The sequence below is a fragment of the Pteropus alecto genome, unplaced genomic scaffold, assembly GCF_000325575.1.
Source record: "Pteropus alecto unplaced genomic scaffold, ASM32557v1 scaffold131, whole genome shotgun sequence".
Classification (NCBI taxonomy): Eukaryota; Metazoa; Chordata; class Mammalia; order Chiroptera; family Pteropodidae; genus Pteropus; species Pteropus alecto.
This window is the reverse complement of record NW_006434709.1, coordinates 22,903,897-22,924,040: the sequence shown is the minus strand read 5'-3', so window position 1 is coordinate 22,924,040 and position 20,144 is coordinate 22,903,897. Positions and strand designations below refer to the sequence as shown.

At 37.5% G+C, this 20,144-nt stretch overlaps 1 protein-coding gene and 1 pseudogene across 3 annotated transcripts in view; one reads left to right on the top strand and one right to left on the bottom strand.

Moving 5' to 3' along the window:
* Nucleotides 1–2,229: 2,229 nt before the first annotated feature.
* LOC102896426 lies at nt 2,230–10,730 on the bottom strand (annotated as a pseudogene).
* Nucleotides 10,731–14,848: 4,118 nt separating this feature from the next.
* Nucleotides 14,849–20,144, top strand: part of EML4 (echinoderm microtubule associated protein like 4) — a 133,119-nt gene continuing 127,823 nt past the window's right edge. For all 3 annotated transcript variants that reach the window (XM_015587538.2, XM_006909645.3, XM_006909644.3), the window contains exon 1: nt 14,849–15,165. In XM_015587538.2, coding sequence (XP_015443024.1) covers nt 15,141–15,165 — 25 coding nt within the window. In that variant the 5' untranslated portion in view covers nt 14,849–15,140. The remainder of the gene's footprint in view (nt 15,166–20,144) is intronic.

Below are 20,144 nucleotides of genomic sequence, written 5' to 3'. Positions count from 1 at the left end.
GCTGTGCTCATTTAAAGAGACAGAACATGACAGACACAGGAAGGCATTTGCTTATTACTAAGGAATTTCACCAAGAAAATATGGCTCAATTTCTATGTCAAAAGAATTGCCTTTCTTTACCTCCATAATAGTTTTTCTTTAACAGGTTTGGCTGTGAGGAAACATCAATAATTTTTATGGAAAGAACTTGCTAGCATCCTTTAAAGGGAACTTATTTTTAATTCTACCCTTTCTACTTGGAAGGCAAGGTAAAATGATCTTCCGGTGGCATGACTGAAGGAAAACCTTGTCTCTGACTCTCTCAAGTTTACCCCTACAAGTAGGCATCCTGGCTCTAGGTAAATGACTACTAGATTTCATAACATACCTACAGTGACCATGAATTTAAATATCAGTATGGAGAATATTAATGGAAAAATGTAACGGGGGCATGGAGACCACTTACATAACCAGACCAACTTATCTAATGTCATCTAGAACATGAAGTATTTCAGGGCAAATTTGATGTCATAGCCATGAGAGAAACATTACAAGTGATGTGCTCACACCAGTTGTCATGGCTCTCCCTTAAGTGTTCTCCTCAGTTCAAGGATACCATGAGCAGCTTAGTGTCCCCAGCACCCTAGATGGGCAGGAATGTATAGGGCACAGACCACTTGGAAGTACTACCCTCTTGCTGCCCCTGCTCCCAAATGGGGAAGTATAGGTGAGGGAAGACATCTATGCAAGCTGTTCAATTTTTCTGCCTTCATTGATTCACGAAAGTCATTCTCTAGAATATTCTTTATTCTGAAAACAGTGTCAAGAAAGAATACCTGAGTTCTTTGATGAACTACTAGTTCTAGTTACCAATTGCTGTTTTGGTAACATTAACAAGAAAACACATAATTTAATTCTGAAATCGCCTGTCAAATAATTAGGATAGAAGAAATGTTACATATGCATTAGGTTGAACATTACTTGTGTATTTTTTAAAACATAGGATTCTTTCAGTTAATCTTTTGATAAATTGGACTATAACAGTTGAGCTCTGTTCTACAGTCTAAGCACTTAACATCACAAATCCTCCACTGAGCAGATATGAAAACTAAGCAGGAAGTTTAGTTGCATCTCCTGAATCATAATTAAATCATGAAAAACTCTGGACTAGTGCTGTACATTTCCTTTTATTTGTTTTTAGCAAGACTGTACTGACTGCCAAAGTAATGCATGTGCATTATAGATATAGAAAAAAGTACAAAGAACAAAATAAAAATCACCCATAATCCCACTGTTAACATTTTGGTAGGTTTTTCCCCCCATACCTTTACTCATAGTTATATATCTATCTATATGCCATCATTTTGTGATCCTGAGATCATACAGCATTATTTTATAATCTTTTTGCTTGTTGTAGGTGATGTCTATTTACACCATTAAAAATAATATTGTAAGGAGCTTTTTGGTAGATAAAATCTTTGCACATAGCTCTGATTATTTCCTTTGAGCTGGCTAATTTCTCAAAGTGAAGTTGCCAAGTAGTCACGTTTTAGCGCTTTTGATAAATAGTACTAACATTCCCTCTAGAAATGTTGACCATTTTACATACCTATTAGCAGTGTATAAAACTACCTGCCTCCTCATCTACATTAAATAGTATTTAAAAAACAAAACAAAACTTTCCCAATTTGATTTCTGACAAGTGGTATCTTCTCATTTTAATTTGTACTGCTTTTTAATTATTCTTGTTATTATACAGAATTATCAGTGATTTGTATTTCTACCTTTGTGAAATGCCTGTTCGTGTCTTTTGCTGTGCCTCCATTTCTTTTTTATAAAACTTAAAATATGAAAAATATTCTTTACTCTGAAAACAATTCAGGAAAGAATACCTGAGATTCTCTATGAACTACTAGTTCTAGTTATCCAATTGCTGTTTTGATATAACATCAACAAGAAAATACATTTAAAACTTAACACTGCAATCACCTGTTAAATAATTAGGATAAAATAAATGTTGAATATACATTAGGTTGAACATTACTTATATATTTTTTTAAAACATAAGATTCTTTCAATTAATCTTAGGATAATTTGGACTACAACATTTAAGTCTTATGATAATATTCTAAAACCACTTGGAAACATTTTCCTTAACTTGTAGCCCTAAAAATCCATTCTAATGTCTTTATCAATACTCACTGTAACTAAATGAAATCAGTGTTTTGTGGCCTTAATAGTTCATACAACTTAATATATTCGAAGGTGTGATGAAGCGGCTCCATCTTCCCATTTGTTTATATGGTCTGAAATCACGGTTCTGCACAGTGGACATGTTTTCCCTCTGTTAAACCACACAGCAATGCCTTCTTCACAAAATATATGCTGACAGATGAGAAGAATTGGCTTTTGAAATTTGGCTTGACATATTGAACAAATATCATCCACATCTGAACACTATCTCTTGCTGGCAGCCACTCCGTAACTTCGTCGTGTAAAAAGTATTCACAAAACCTGTCTGAAAGTTCTTAGATGTTCAGAAAAGTCCAAAAATTGTAATATGAGGTAAAGGAAAGCAAGCAATATGCCAGAACTCCATTTAGTTACATTACCAAACTCCCCATAGCTTATAAGGTAACAAAACCAAACTGGTATGGGAACAAAAATTCTTCTAAAAATATATGCCAGTAACCCTTAGATTCAAAGGCATGATGAAAGAAGGCACCAATAAAATAAGGCATTTTAAGCCTATGAAGAGGAATTTCAGAATGAAGTCTGTAATTCCAACAATCCAAAGTACTTCCCAGAAGCTCAAATGGTCCAAAGTAAGATTTTTTAAAAAATTAAGCTGTAATAAAGTGACCAAGAATGGAAGGTATAATCTAAAAGAACAGAAGATCCTGCTAAGAGTACCAGTAACCAAGCACACTGAATCTTTGAGCACCTTTCTCTTAGAAAAACCCGATTTACAATGCTTTTCTTTGCATACCAAAAAGGTGTAAGCAGCCCAATTCCAAGACAAATTCCTGTTATATGCTGCATAACTAGTTTGACGCCCGGAATCAAACTGTATGGAAGGCTTCTCTGCAGCCACCTGAAGAAATATCAGAATTCTGAGAAGGAGTTACTTCTCTGATCTCCAGAATCCATGGCAGCATCATCAGGCTGCCTTGCTTCACGATGCGTGTGACTTTCTAAGTGACTATGTACACATCCATGGGCACAGCTATGGACAGCTGACCTTATATTTCCTGAGCTTGGATTTTCGGCACATTCATTAGGGATGGAGTTTATCTGGATATGCTCATCTCTAGAATGAAGACAAGAACCTTTCATCAATTTTGTGTGGACACATTGGGAGGCTGAGGCATCCTCATTGCCTGCAGCTCTTAGAGGACTGTGCAGTTGACTACAGTTGGCTTCATTACCCTTGAATAGTTTTTTGTGATCCAGATTTCTTTGCTTTAGGGCTCTGTTTCCTCTCATGACAATGAATGGACAGAGGCCTTGAAAACTAATATAGGAAGAATGGGAGATATGGCCTCACAGCCCTCAATCAGGGCCATCACCTTCAAACCCCACGACTGGCAACTCCTGCCCTGTGCCTACATTTCTTGACTTGCATTTGGGCCAACTTGGTGAGCCTGGTTTTGTGCCGAATACTGTATGACTTAGACTGGCAATTGCTCTGCACTGATGAGAAGATGGCTTTTCCACATCTCTGGCCCTGGGAGGACCCCAGCGCTCTTCCACAGGAATGGCTTCTTGCTTGTGGGTAAGAGGCCCATTTCATACCATGCATGTCTGTACCTAGGTCATGTCTCATCACACAGCCTGGTGCAAAAATGATGCCATTTTGGAATGAAGGTTTTCAGGTCTGAGGTAATCTCATATCATTTAGTTCATAGATTAACAGATTCCTAGATCCTCCCCAAACTTCAACCATCACATTTTAAATTGAAGTGGAGTGGAGTGGCAAGAAGACCTAATCTGGAAATGACCATTCAGTTAAGTGCAAGTCCCCACATACCCAAGAATGAAAAACCCCTATTGTGACTGGGAGGATTTCGATGATGAACATCATTGGCCTATGCAACTGAAAAAACTCTGCTGTTACAGACTGGTCACACCTTGATCAAGCACTCAGTGTTGGCAAAGCCAAATTTTAGACTAGGAGGAGGGTGAGGAATGATACGAAGAGTTTCTTGACCACCTATCTGCAGACACACACACATATACACATACATGCAATGTTTGCATGTACATGCATATAAAATTATTAAGAAAAAAACTAAAGGGAATGACATGATCAAAAGCAAATTATTCATTTTGTATTTCTTCCAGTCTTTTTCCGAAAATAATTTTAGACTGCCTAATTAATACAGTAACACCTAGATAGCTTACTCCTCTGACAAACCTATGATAGTCACTTGAAGATTGCCTCCCTAAAGTCTGCAAGCAAAAAGAAAACTGCTTCTTAAATCCATTAGAAAGGCTTTATATGCTTTAATTGCACCTATGAAGAACCATAAACTAAGGATGAGAAACCTCTAGGTCTGTAATCTTATTATTGTAGTCCAAGTGTATTGCACTTAAGAACCACTGATGACTTCTTAAATTTCTGGTTACAGTTTATTTTTTTAATGCCTGTTCTTTACTCATAGACTTCTGACATTTGGAGAGGGAAAGATTGAAAATAAAAAGAATAAATCTTATATTTTATGTTTATTATTATTTAGTCAGAGGCTATTTAAATTGTATGCTTTTACAAGATTTATTTAAAATGTCTTGATACTGTATTCGGGCATTTGGTTATTGGATTTTAACTTTGGTGTTTTAAAGGACTATAGAGTAGTGAATTTCTTAAAATGTGCAATTGAGATACCATGTAATAGTACACCTGAAATACAGTTTCTAGTTAATCAGACTTAGTTTTATTGGATTATCCACAACAGCTTTTTGAAGTTTTACTGTGGTATAATACAAAATAAGTATGGATGAAGAATATGTGACTTAGCTCTGTGTGGGACATAATTAGTAGAAGAAATAGAATATTCTGAGGAGAATGAGAAATAAATTAGGATGAGAAATTGTCCTAATTTATTTCTCATTCTCCTCAGAATATTCTATTTCTTCTACTAATTATGGTCATTAAATTAGCTTATCGTACAAACGAACTAAATAGTAGAGTGAAGAAGGCGATAGTAGACTGGAGAAGAAGCATCTAGTGCGTAACTAATGGAGAGTCTACAGCCCAAAGAGGAAGTGGGACAGAGGACTTGGTAACCCTGACTTGCAAACATACTTGGGTACCTCAATTTTAGAAACTTGCCTGTTTATCATACTTTAACTCAAGTTAATTTTCTACTTCTGCTCTTCTTTGTTCATTCATTTAACAAATATTTATTGGGAACTTGTCATATGCCAGGTACTTTTCCAGGAGCTGGCAATACAGCAGTGAACAAGACAGATAAAATCCTGCCAAACTTCTCTAAACTATAGCCTATATTTTCTCCTGCTTTCACACCACTCTTTAAGTCTACCCTCCTGCAACCTGATTTCTTTTCTCACCATCATGATAAAACAGCTTTCTAAAGATCAGTGGTCTTCTAATTATGATATCGAGTAACCCATTCTCAGTGCTCATCTTCTCTGGACTCTACAGCATTTAATAGCTTCCAATCGTCATCATTTTTTAAAGTCTTAACTCCTTTGGGTTCTGTGATATGGCAGTAGTGTGATTTGCCTCCTACTACTGTTACTGCTTCTTCCTTGATCTGTTCTCTTGCCTCCTAAATATGGGTGGCCCCTCAAGTTCTACACTTTGCTCACTTTGCTTACTTCTATTTTCTCTCTCTCAGATCTTTTCCCTAGATGATCTCTCCTGGCTTAAATCTTTGGTTCTGGTTAGAAGTATCCTAAATCCGTATTCCCAGACCCAGTCCTCTCCTAGACTCTAATCCCACATTTCAAACTGAATGCTGGAGGCTTCCATCTGGGCATCTGGTCATGATGCCAGCACAATCTGTTTAAAACTAAAGGCAGTGTTTGTATCACACAGGGTTCTCAAACTGCACACAACAGAAATCCACTAACTGGGTAACTCCAACAGAAAATGAATTCACTGGGAGGATATCAGGTATCTCACTGAGTTGACAGGGAAGCCAGAGAACCAAGCATGGAAAACGGGCAGGAACCCAGACAGTCTAGGGCACAGAGAGCACTGCCAAGAGCACCCCATAGGAGTCCATAGAGGATAATGCCTGGGAGTTGGTTGTCCCCTTCCCTCACACATGATCACTGCTCCTCTTTAATTACTCAAATATCTTCCAGTGTGGTCCCTAACTGATAGTTTTGGTGTTATTCCTCCCAGATTAAAAGACCTGGGATGGAGTTTCTAATTGATCAGGGTCATGTCCTGAGGCCCCAGCTGCCAAAGATGACCTTTGATTCCCTTGAGCTTTCCACAAAAATAAAGGGGGATTCTGATACAGGCCAACCAAAATATGGCAATTGAGCACTATGTACTTTTTTCTATTATCATCTCATTTCTTTAAGTTCCATTTGCATTTAATGCTGTCATCACTCTGCATCACTGGGAGTTGCACCTGGATAACCTGTTTTAATTCCTCCTCTCTCTTGGCTTCTGGGGCAATCAGTCATCCAGATCTACAAGGGTTTTATTTTTTGTTCATTTTTTTGTTGTTTTCCTTCAATTCTTTTCTTCTTGGACCTTTCTGCGGCTACCACTCCATTGCAGCCTCCTAACTGCATTTCCTACTTCCAGTGCCTTCCTCAATTTATTCACCCACAGGTGAATTTTTCTGTAGCAACATTTTGATCATATCACTTACTGATAAAACTATATTATTGATAGACATCTTATCCTGGCATTCCAGGATCTTCACAACAGAATTCCAATGAGACTAAGAGGCAAACCAGTGCAATGAACAGAGCTAGACCTTCAGATGCAGACTGATATGGTTTCAAACCCTGATTTTCCTACCGAAGAATATATTGTATACTCTTTTTAAAAATTTTATTCTCAATTAGAGTTGATATTCAATATTATTTTATATTAGTTTCAGGTGTATAGCATAGTGGTTAGATATTTATATAATTTATGAGGTGATCTCCCAATTAGTCTAGTACCCACTTGGCACTATACATAGTTATTACAATATTATCGACTGTATTCCCTATGCTGTATTTTACATCCCTATGATTATTTTGTAACTACCAATTTACACTTCTTAATCTCTTTACCTTTTTCACCCAACCCCCTAACCCACCCCACTCCCCATCTGGCAATCATCAGTTTGTTCTTTGTATCTATGAGTCTGATTTCATTTTGTTTTTTCATTTATTTTGTTCCTTAGATTGAACATATAAGTGAAATCATATGGTATTTGTCTTTCTCTTTCTGACTTATTTCACTTAGCATAATATCCTCTAGGTCCATCCATGTTGTTGCAAATGGTATGATTTTTCTTTCTTTCTTTCTTTTTTATGGCTGAGTAACATTTCATTTCATTGTACCACAACTTCTTCATCCAATTGTCTATTGTTGGGCACTTAGGCTGCTTCCATATCTTGGCTATTGTAAATAGCGCTGCAGTGAACATAGGGGTGCATATATCTTTTCGAATTAGTATTTGGGGATTTTTTAGATAAATACCCAGAAGGGGAAATGCTGGGTCATAAGGTAGTTCTATTTTTAGTTTTTTGAGGAACCTCCAAACTGTTTTCCATAGTGGCTGTACCAATTTTAATTGTATACTCTTGAGGCTCATTTTCTTTGTCTGACAAATAGGGATAATAAAACCTACTTCCTAGGGCATTTGTAAGTCAACTCTTTAAACGTTGGAATAGTATTATAAGTTGTTTAGTTTGCAAAATTAACTCACAGATGCTTATAATGGACAACATTCAGTTATAAATCCCTCTGGTTCAAAACTTTAAGTAAGGTTGTCATCAGTGTAGTTTTAACACAGGCAGGTTGAGATCAGCACGCTACATGTTTTGGGGGCTAAGTGGCAATCTAACCACCATTTATAGCATTGTTTCTAATTTCAAACAGGTGACTTACGAATGACCTTTTAGAAATATTTTATTTGCAAATAGAGAACTTCCTGTGTTATTAATTTTGAGAGTCGAATTTCCTTGATTGGCTGCTTTCCATTATAATATTGATATTTTATAGTATTTCCCTGTAGAATTTCAATTTTTTGAGAGGCTGCTATGAATTCCTTGTGGGGACAAAGTATACAGTTATGGTGGACAGATGAAAATTATTAGTTATTATTTCTAAGGCTTGTCTGACATCCAGTAAATATGGTGAAGCTCTAGCACATAGAAATTTTATTAGTTCTACAATCTCACAAGTTTAAGCCCCAATTCATGGTATAAATTCTGGGTCAGCACTGGAAAAACTCAGCTCTGCAGCACAGGCTGGGTATCTTCTCTCCGCTCGTCATGAATGGCACCAACAGAGCTACTGAAATTAACCTGAGTCCACATTAATTCACTCACTCATGCATCCACGCAGCAAATCCCCCTAAATGAAGCATGTTTTGTGATTCCCACAGGGTAGATTCCAGTTTCATAAGCTCTTGCCAAGAATTTACAGCACTACTAATTGCTTGATTCTTTTCTGAGGTCAGTAAGTCTGGAAAGTCTTAGGTGAAAGATAACAATCATGCCAAGATTGGTAAAACAGTTTTTTAATAAGCTTGATATTTTAAATCAGTCTCTACAGATACAGTTTGTGGGTGAATATGTGAATTAATATGCACTACAACATATTTTGTTTTTGCATCTTTAATGGTTTTTAAAAATTAACAGATGCTTGTGATATGATTAAAATAATATAAAAGTGAAATCTCTTATTTCTCTCCCTACCTTTTTCTTCCCTCACTCGATTTCATTTCCCAGAGGCAAAATTACTTTTTAACACTTTGTGGTATACCCTCTCACACTATTTTTTCTCTTGCAATAATTTTAAAGTTATCCCTAGGCATTCTTTATGCTTAGGAGGTAGAATAACATTGCCATTTAGCTTCTTACAGATTTTGGAACTCTTTCATACACTGCTTATGTTAAACATAATAAATACAAATAAATACAAAGAACCCTTTTTTTCCACTCAGATATTATTAATTTCTGATTTTAAAGGCCAAAGAAAAACATTTAAGTTTTTTCTCTATTATATTTATGCTTATGTGGACTATAGGTTTATATAATTAATATACACAGTTCCATGACTATAGGGTTTAGTCTTCAAAATAACATTGAGACAATGAAATAAAAGGAACAGAAAGCTCAGCATAATTTAAAAAAAAAAAAAACAACCCAGCCTAATTACTCTTGACGACACTTTTAAAATGTCTGAGGGAGAGAAAGTCAAGAACACAAAAAGGAGTTTATAGTTACATTTCAAGGTCATCTAGTTAATAAGAGCAAAACAAAGAAATCAGTACAGGAATTTAATTTTTCTCCAAATCTTAGGTCAAGGCTTTGACAAGAGGTGTTGTATATCTTTACAAGTATTCTGAAACTCCTCTCACAATAAACTCATTTTGAGATAAAGGGGAAAGTAACTGCACAGAGTCAAGATTCTATGTATGAAGAGAACATTTTAAATGTTTATTATTTGATATGGCTATATTTAGCCTTTTGCAATAATTGGATTCCTGAAAAATGGTATTCATATATATAAGCCTGAATTAAATGGCACTTAAAGGCTCAAAGTGAAGGGCAAGGGGAGTTCTGTATTGAAAATAATTTAGACATAACTCCTTTGTTTCAGTGAAGAATCTAAATAACTACTCAGTAATTTGTAACTGTTTAGTATATTTGGATTTTTATGTGTATTTGTTTGATGATCATGTACAGCTATATTTTTATTTTGAGGGATTTATATTAAATCTTCCATTTTATTGTGTCATTATTAAACAGTTTATAAGATCTAATTTTATAAACATAAAGCTGAAAAGTTAATATTGGCTGCTTTAAAAACAATTGGGCACTCTTTGAAATAATCTATTCAGATGGAGTAGTTTTCAGAGTTCTAAGTTTGTTCAATATTCAGTAAATATTTATTTAACAGCTACTCTGTAATAGGCACTGGGTATATAATGATGAACAAAAACAGACACAATGAAAGCCCACCTATAATAATAACAATAGCTAATACTTACTGAGTTCTTACAACATAACAGGCCTATTCTAAGGACTTTACATGTATAATCTCATTGTATCCCCTTAGTAACTCTAGGAAATAGAAATGGTATCATCCTCATTTTACAGACAAAAAACTGAGGCACAGAGAGATTAGGTAATTTGTCCAATGTTACATAACCAGTAAGTGGTAGAGTTGAGATTTGAATCTAGACAGTATAAAACCATGGTCTGCACTCTTAACCACTGGGTTGTATTTATTATCTCTTCTATATTCTAAAAACTCTCTTTGTAGTATGCAATATAATGAATGAGACACTTATTAATATTCAAGTAAATGAAAATTTATAACTCTTGTAAGTACTATGAAGAGGAGCGTGGCAGAAATGGTTTTCTCATTGTCACCAAAATGTTTCTCTTTTCCTTCTAGTTACAGAGTTAGATAATATTTTCTAGCCTCATCTGCTATTAAGTGTGGTCATGCAACTAAGTTCTGGCTCATGGACTGTGCGTAAAAGTGAGGTACACAATTCCATGCCTAGAACATAAAAGCTTACTGATTGATCCTCCATGTTCTCCAATTATGGCTGAAAGGAGTGGAAGTCAAGATACAAAAGCCTGGATCCCTGAATGACTTTATGGAGCCAAATTCCCTGATGATCTGTACTGGATACTAATAAGAGTGAAAAATTTTTATTATAATAAGACAACTGAAATGTTGGCAGTTAGCAGTTAGTCTATCTTGACTAATACAGAAAATGAAATCTTGAAATTGAATGCAGTTGTAAGGAAAAAAGATCTGAAACATGTGACCTCCAATTCTTCATTAGGTCGGGAAAGGTGTGGAAACAGATACTGGAGGTTGGATTACTTGAGAGCCCTGTTATGTCGTGGCAAAGATTTGCTACAACTGTTGCTTATGATAACTTGGAAGGCAAGACACTACTTGCCTAGCAAGCCTATAGCTCTAGAGGAAGTTTTTTAGACTAATAGTTTGTGTTGGCCACTATTTGCTAATTTTAGTAAAGTATTTCAAGAAAGAGAAAAGTTCAAGCAAGAATTGACTGGTTTGTAAGCAAAAATAAAAGAGAATTAAAGGAACTCCTGAAATTTGGGGGCTAAAAGGTTAGAAAGCTGGCTACTTTTAGACACTCAGAAAACAAAATATTAAAAAACTCTGAGTAACAAAGGTGCATTTAGAACCAGATTCACAGCAGAGATGTGATTAAGAGTGTGGTCTTCTCATCCAATTCTGTTCACCTGAAGGTAGCCTCCATTTAAGAGAGAGAGAAAGAAGGAGAGGGGAGAGAGAGAGAGAGAGAGAGAGAGAGAGAGAGAGAGAGAGAGAGAGAGAGAGAGAGAGAGACAGAGAGAGAGAGACAGAGAGAGAGAGACAGAGAGAGAGAGAGAGAGAGAAAGAGAGAGAGAGAGAGAGAAACTGAGGAAAGAAAAACAAAGATGTAAATCGTGCTTGAGAATTATGTGTAGGAAATAACTTTGGGTGTGGTTATTGGCACATGTTGTTGACTGGAAGCAAACAGATCAGAGGCCTACCAAGTTTTTGAGGGAGTCATGTTCTCAAACAAATCTTTTGGTTATTTGAATTGGAAAGTAACTTTTGGATCTCATATTTGCATCAGTACAAAATGAGCAACTTATGAGGAAGGTATATTTCCCAACATGCTTTTATAGAATAGCGAAGCCAGGGGTCATGGAGTACAGTGGACAAGGGAATTCTTGGAAAGAAGAGCAAGGTAGATTTAAGTGAAGAATACCTTCTTAATACCTATCCTAGCAGGATTCTGAAATTACTATGGATAACTGACTACTGTATTTCTCCTACTATTTGTTCTTATTCTGATCAAGCATTTATTTCACTTTTTTCTTGTCTTTGCCTTAAAAAAAAACTTTTTGGTTGGCTTCATGACTTAGGATGAGTAATTAAGAGTAATTAAAACAGGCAGATTCATCATGAAGCTAATGAAACAAGTTCCCGGGGTCTCTTCCAAGACTCTAGAAAAGTGTGTCTTTCCACAACAATGTCTTTACATTTAATTAAGTTATTGCTGGCTGCCTTCGTTTAGCAATAGATTCCAGGAATATTCCTACGACTCCCAACATCCTGTCATGGAAGTGCAGGGCTAAAGGTCATAATGTGATAGGACTACATAGCTGGCTCTGGAAGTATAGGTAGTTAGGAGAAACAAGGTTTGAAATATCAAGAGCAGAAGTTAGTCTAAGGAAAATTTTTCTAATCATCTGATATGCATAATTATAAGTGGAAAATTTGGTTCTCACTGATGTCAAACCACAGTGGAAGTTCTCTCCTTCCAGGAATATACTTAAAATGCAGCATGTATAATTTTAAATTCACCATACATTTTCTTTCTTTTCTTTTTTAGAATGTGAATCACATGAAATAGAATGTGAATCACATGAAATAGAATTAATTTCTTTTCTTTCCTTTTTTAGAATGTGAATCATATGAAATAGAATTAATCAGAATTCCTGGAGCAATACTACAAACAGCCTGTACTATATGTGTGAAGTGGTTTTTTATGCACCGCATTATCAATAATAAAGACAAATTGATCAACCATGCTAGAAACTAAAAACAGTTATCTATGTATTCTATTAAAAAGTTATTTTAAAAAAAATCACTGTTATATTCATAACACTGATCTCATAGGCTTGCTATGACACTGAAATGGGTTTATGTGTAAAAAGCACCTGGGTACAAATCCTGCTATATGACAGGATCCCAGCAAAGGATATCTAGTAAGAAAAAAAAAAAAAATCATTGTTATATGAAGAGATAATCAAAGAGTATGCAGCCAAGAAATTTAGGAAAAAAGTATTGGAGTTATGTTGGGTGGTTAATTAAATGTCATATTTTTCCATTTTGTAATGTTTGTAGTATTTGCAGGCTTTTAAAAATGTGTAATCTGTTGTGATTTCTCAGTCTAAATAAATACTCCATTTAATGTTATTTTGTTTTTGTAATTTTTGTTTTAATTTTTCTCAAAAGGGCCCCACAATTATAAAAGCTTCAGGCCCCACAAACTGTGGATCCTTCTTGAGTTAAAAATATACATACGTAACCAATATATCAATACAAGTTCCAATTATTTTAATAGACATAAGACAGAGTGTTGCATGCAGACACAGAAGAGCAGTTGTCGGAATCAAAACTTTTAAAGCGATAGCAGGGGAAACTTTGGGTAAGTAATTTAATTTTGAAGTAGGTTAGTCTCTAACCTGAATATATTTTGGCTGCCTTATGGCCAGTCTTCACATAGTATGGTATTTGGAAGACACAGATCTGATATCCCAAGAAGAAATGAAAAATAATTTAGATTTTTAGGAAAGATTTTAAAAGAGGTACCAAAGGGGAAAAGTATACTGCAAGACAGCAACAAAATGTTTAACAATCCTTTCAACCATATAACCATATAATTCCTCTCAGTTCCTATTACTGACTATTGCTACCTCATATTTCTCGTCTCCCTTGTTCAACTGTCCTTCTCCTGCAACTCTCTCTAGAATGACTTATTCTCCCCTCCCTAGCTTAGTTCTTTATTATTGTACAGATCATTTTAAGTTCTCTTCTTTTAACTATTACTTTGATCATTTTAGAGTTCTTTTATTGCACAGATCATTTTAAGTTCTCCTCTTTTAACTATTACTTTGATCTACACAACCAAGTCCCAGGAGGGACTTTGGAAACCACAAGAAGGTCTTTAGGAGGATGGTGAGCAGAGGTGGGTGGGGGAGGGAGGAGGAAGATGAAGGCTGTGTATACGTATGTGTTTTAAGTCCAGTCTTCCCATTTGCAAATGAATAAAGTGAGGCCCAAATAAATTTAGCGACTTGACACTCACCTTGTGAGTCACATGGAGTTGGGCCTATAACTCAGTCTTACTTCATTTCAACCCTTTGTTAGAGTTCCCTAGTAGGCAGTCCTCTGATCTGCCCTATAAGGGTTTGCTTTGCATTCCTGGTGGAAAAAAACATCAGAGGGTGTTAAGAAGCCTGAGTTCTTGCTCTGCTTCTACGAGGCTCCATGACCTTGGGCAGGTCATGCCCTTTCTAAGGCTCAGTGTCCTCCCTACAGGGGAGACAAGATGAACTCCTGGGTTCTGTCCAGCATTAACATTCCTTCCTACTGGTCTGTCTTGGGTCCTGTAGCTGTAGCAGTGGTGGCCTTAAGTTAGTCAGGAAGACGTGCTCCTATTTGTCCCTCACCCAAGTGGGGCAGAGGGTGATCCCGGGGAAGAAGGGATCCCTTTCCGGACTTGGTTGTCTCTTTTGTGTCCTCCTAGTACACGCGGGGGTGCCCATCTCCTGTCAAGGGAGCGGCCCAGACTTGGGCTCCTCTGGGCCTCCGTGGCCTCCCCAAGCGCTGCGATGAGAGAGAATTCTTCCATGCTCTTAAGGGTCCCAGGGCAGAGACCACCCCTTATTCCAGCCCATTCGGAACCAGTTTCCAGACTCAAGTCCCAGGCTTTCAGTAGGCCCACCGCGCAAGCGCAGACATCGGCCCGCGCGAAGTAGGAGGAATCTAAAGCCCACGCAAGGTGAGAAGGGTCTTCAAGGCCCCGCCTCCGTGCCGTCACGTGAGAGGCGGAGTCGGAAACGTGACGGCGTGCGCGGGGGAGGAGCTCCCGCTGCGCGCGGGCGCGGGGGCGGGGCGCGGCGCGGCGCGGTGCGGTGCTCGCGGCTGCTGCCTGGGAGGGAGGCCGGGCAGGCGGCGGATCGGCGCGGCTCTCAACCTGACGGGGAAGTGGCTCTGGCGGACACGGCTAAGTGTCCCGGGGCGGACAGACGGGCCGACGGACGGGAGGACGACTGAGGCGGGGGCTGGGAGTCGAGCCAGGCGACCTGAAGCACGAGTGGGTCAGGCTCAGCGTCGGCCACTCTGCCGGTCCGCTGAATGAAGTGCCCGCCCCGCTGAGCCCCGAGCGCGGCGCTTTCCCCGCAAAATGGACGGTTTCGCCGGCAGCCTCGGTGAGTACGGCTGGGGAATTCTCCCTCTCCTGCGCAGGATGGAAACCTTGTCATTTCTACATACAGCCCAGGCCCTGCTCTCCACCCTGCCCCTCGGGATGGCACTAGTTCCACTGCACATGTTCCCTTCGAGGCTGCCGCCCCTCTACAGGCTCCGGTGGATTCAGAACCCTTCCCCCCTAGCCCAGCCCTCCTCAGCAAGCCCCTCCTTTGCTCCCAGCGCCCCCTTCAGTGCCTGGCCCTCTTTCCCCCAAATGGAAACCCCTTCTCTCAGAGGCCCCAATAGCTGGTACACTTCTCCCCGTACACTCTCGGATTCCCCCCAGAAACCCACCTTCATGGTTGGGACATCCCTTTCCCAAACCCTCACCCCTCTTTTCAGGGTACAGCATTCCTTCCCCTTTCCACATACCGAACTCTCAGAGTGGGGATATCCCTTACCCACGCAGAAGCTCCTTTTTAGTATAGAGCCCCCCATTCCCTCTTCATGAAGGGGGCACCCCCCCCGTCTTTACTTTAAATTTGGAGACTTCTTTTAAGTACTTTTTAGAGTAACTGACTTCCTTTCACTCTCTCCACTTCTCTGAACATTTAGCAGTGGTGGAGAGAACCAGAAACATTGAAGCATCATTTGCCTAATACAGGAAAGGAAGAGGTGCGTCTGTGTTGGGGGACCCTCTCTAAGAGGAGTGAAAGCAGAAGTATTTTCTGGCTGCAAGCATTCTGGGGAGAAGTAATCCTGCCCAGGGAATCCATAGGAAAGGGGGCCTCTGTCGGGGAAAGAAAAGATTCTCCATTTTTGGAATATGTTGTCTTTATGGAATGGAAAAGAGAAGAGGTTATTAAGTAGGCTGAAGTATCCTTTCAGTGTTCCCTTTCACCCAAATAAAGGTAGTAAATTTTGTAACTGTCTAAGGGAATCAGAACTGAGGCTGGTACTCAGGGCCCCATAACCTGTGTCTGGAATTACTATTCTTTGAGGCCCTTGAAATCTGGTAAAGATTGAGTTTACTGTTACGGATGGTGAGAGAAACAGTTTCTGCTTTGGCTGATACTGTAGTTATTTGATACCTGCTGCTGGATTTGTATTTCGAGTATTTTATTTGGAGGTGGTTTGTATTCACACACCTTGCTTTTGCATTTCTTGACAGAAATCCCTAGTTCATGTTCATGGATCAGTACATGATCTGGCCAGAGGCCATACTTTATTCAGACATGTTGGGATTAGATGGAATCTTTAAAGTAAAAAAGTAGGTCAAAGAGTAATGGACACATTATAAGTATTAAATAGTAAAAACCATAATTTGGGCCCTTTCTTTGGGAAGAAAAAAACACATTAGAGTGCTTCGTGAAATCCTAAAATAGGACGCTGAGTGTTACTCTTTCCTTCCCAAAGGCACCTGTTGTCTATTATCTAACCTTTGATGTCTTATAATTCCTTACATAGTGAGGTTGTTTCATTCTTGGGCTCCTTTTAAACAGGCATCAACTTTTCACTGACCCCCCCCTCCCTGCCCCTTTTTTAGCCTCATGCCTGGATTTATTTGCCAGTTATATCGGACTGAAAGACTTGTCTTATGTGATCACAAATGGGTGACCATATACTAGAGCAAAAATTGGAGTGTCGGGATTTGGAGGGGGGACGCTGAGCTATCTCTGCACTGTTGGCTCCTCAGCCTATAGGAGTGGTGGAATCACTACTCAAAGAATCAGCTGTTCTGCTTCTCTTCTGTTAGTTTTGGGGACTTTTGGAAGGCTTGCCAAAGCTTCATCTTCTGTTAAGTGTTTTGAGGGAGCCTTCTTAACAGTTGGAGGCACTTAAATTTATTTTGTGGACATGCCTTATTAAATAACTTTATCCCTTCTTATCCAGTTCATGAGGCAGCTTATCTGAGAGACTGAAAGATGAAGATGAATTGCAGTTGGGGTGCCCACGTTTCATAAAGTGTTAGAGCTGATGTTGAATTTTTTTCTTACTCATTTGATGCCATCCTTTGGGTGGTATATAAATGAAACCTTTACTTTCTTTACATACGTTATTAATCAGGAACAGAGATGATGTTGATTTCTAAAGAGAAGAACCTGTGTCAGCAGAGAAGGAAAGAAATGATTCCTGTCAGTATTTCTGGAGCTACTCCAGATGAAGATACTTCTCAGCAGGAGTTCTGTGCTTTCTCTTTCTGTCCCCCTTGTAAGAGTAAAGCTAGGCCCCATCTTAATTGAAACCTTAAAGGGTTGGCGTGGGGGAGGGGTAGTGCTGGTGTCTTTTACTGGTAGCCTTCAAGCAGAGCTTTGCTCAGCTCTTGCCAGATTGCTTGTTTCTGTTCCCTGCAGTTCATTAGTCTAGAGCTTAGAGTTATATTGATCTTTATTTTATCAAGAGAGCCATGAATGTAAAGGCAAGCACTTGTATTCTAGTAGATGTTTAAAAACTTATTGAACCAAACAAGAATTCAAAATATGTGTAGTTCTTCTGGAGTCACAAGTATTGAAAGTGTTTATTCTCAAGGAACTGTACATGTGTATCTTCTTTTATATACTAGATGGGTTCTTGAAAAAAAATGTGAGAAAACTATATTTTTATAAGCAGAAAAGTTGAGTGTATTATAAATGGAATGGTTCTAGAGAAACTGATTATTTAAGAGAATCTTATGGTGAATCACTTTGTAAGTGAAAAACTTTTAAACTGTACCCTTGATGAGTGTTTAGATAAGGGAAACACTGTAATGTGCATTTTATAAGCTCTCTAATGGCAATTAAAACTGTTAGTGGTTTTTGAAATCACTGAGAGGAATGTTAAGTGATTGGTCATGTTATATGGGCCACATTGAAATTATATACCTGTCGTATTTTGTTTTACATAAAAACAACTAAAGGATGCTTTTAATCTCTGCAGCTGGTGAATTTCAGGCAACTTGGCTGGCAGGTGCTTGTACTCTGGAATTTCCCTTAGGCTAGTATCTTTTAGTTTATGAATTATGATAATTAACAGCACTTTGGAAACAACTTTTTAAAAACTTAATTGGGGGAAAGTACCCTAAATAATCTTATCTTGATGTCCTGCCTCCAAATCACTATATAAGTATACACATACACACACGTACAAAATGTATATACAGTATATATTTTAAATCTCAGGTATATGTGCAAAGTGGGGAACTAGTAACGCAGTTTCATAAGGCAGGGGTTAGGTGCATTTCAGGCTTCATCTGAGCAGTCTCTTTTTCATAATAAAGGCTTTAATTTTAAGACTTTTATCTTAGAATTCACCTAGAGGTTAGTAGGTGTTCACACTTTAAAGGAAGCAGCATACAGTTAACTATTTCAGTTTTAACTTTCTGCTCGAAGGTTTAAAAAAACCCAAAACAAAATTCAAAAACTTTTTAAAGAAAAATTCTAATGAATGAAACTGTATGGTTAGTATCTATAAGAAACATAACATTTTGCATGCAAGATATATGAACAAATAGTAGCAGTATGCTTCAATTTATGAACTATTTTAAGAAAATAGTTTTTAACATCACAATAGTAGAACCATAATTCTTATATATATACTCTTGCTTTCTTAAAAGAACAATGTATGATTTTTACATATTAATTTAGTCTAAAGCATTCTTAGTATATTTAGTCACATAAAATGTTTCTCATGTAATAACATTTGGGGAATTTTTTCTTACCATTTAATTTCTTACTGGTTGTCTCTCGTAGGGCTCAAGGTAGGCTTAAGTTATATAACATGACATGAATAGTAACTCTTAAATGGTTACTATGGCATCTATAACATGAGTTAGAGTATTTCTTAACATATATATGAATTAACACCTATTTTGTGGCCAGTACTGTACTTGGTTGTTCTTATAGGAAGGACAAATATAAGACATACTTCTTGCCCTTTAGGAGCTTACGATCTGATTTTAAAAAGATATCTAGAGATGTTTAAGCATAAGTAAAGTACCAGGAGTGGGATTGGGAGTTGGGGGAAAGCACCATTTAGAATACCATGCAATGTATTAAGCATGTAACTTGTGAGAGAACATTTGCAGATTGCTAAATTTATCTCTGTAGAGCCTGGCTTTTTTAAAACAATGAAGTTATTTATTTAGCAGTTCAAATATTAGAGAGTAATATTACTAGGTCTTTTTTTTGCTTGTGTTTAAGTTTCAGTAACGTGGAAAAAGTACTATATTAATTTTATGTATGTGAGTTCATTTCTATAACATAAAACTTAAATGTTCATAAGAAATTTGAGAACATTTTTATTTTAAAATAAATGGATTTTAAGACTTTTAAAAAGTCTAAGGAAAATAATCTACTTCATCAGCTATTACCTCAGTGTGGAGATATCCAAATCTGTATTATATTTTAACATCTGTGTATGATCTTTTGTCCTATAATTTGAGCTGTCACAGATTATAAATGCCTTAACTTTGTATATTGCTGTTTATAAAAACCTTTATCTTATTTAATCTGCACACTAACCTGGAGAAAGAAGAAATTATTCCCTTTTTGTAGATGAGGAAACTGACGTTCAGAGAGATTGCCATTTTTTAAAAAAGACTATTTGAATCCAGATTTTTTCCTTTTTTTTTTTTTTTGTTTTGTTGAGGAGCCTAACTTGTCAGGCTTGTATCCATATTTTAAAAAAAGGAAAATACAGTACAAAAGAGGAAAGAAAAATGCATTATCATTTTTCTAGCTCACCTGTATGCACCTGACATTAACATGTTGATATACATGTTTTTAGTCTTTTTCTATGCCTAGTTTTTTTACATAGTTAAAATCATGCTATATATAAATGTGCGTTCTGGGTTTTTCATTGGATCCTAGCTTTTTTTTTTTTTTTTTTTTCAACTCGAACTCAGGTATTTCTGATAGAGCTCAGTGTTCTTTTCTCTGCCCTGTTACTGACTCCTCATAATCCAGCTGGTGCATCAAATCTATCATACCTGAATCTGAACTACTCTTCCTCTAAATCAGCT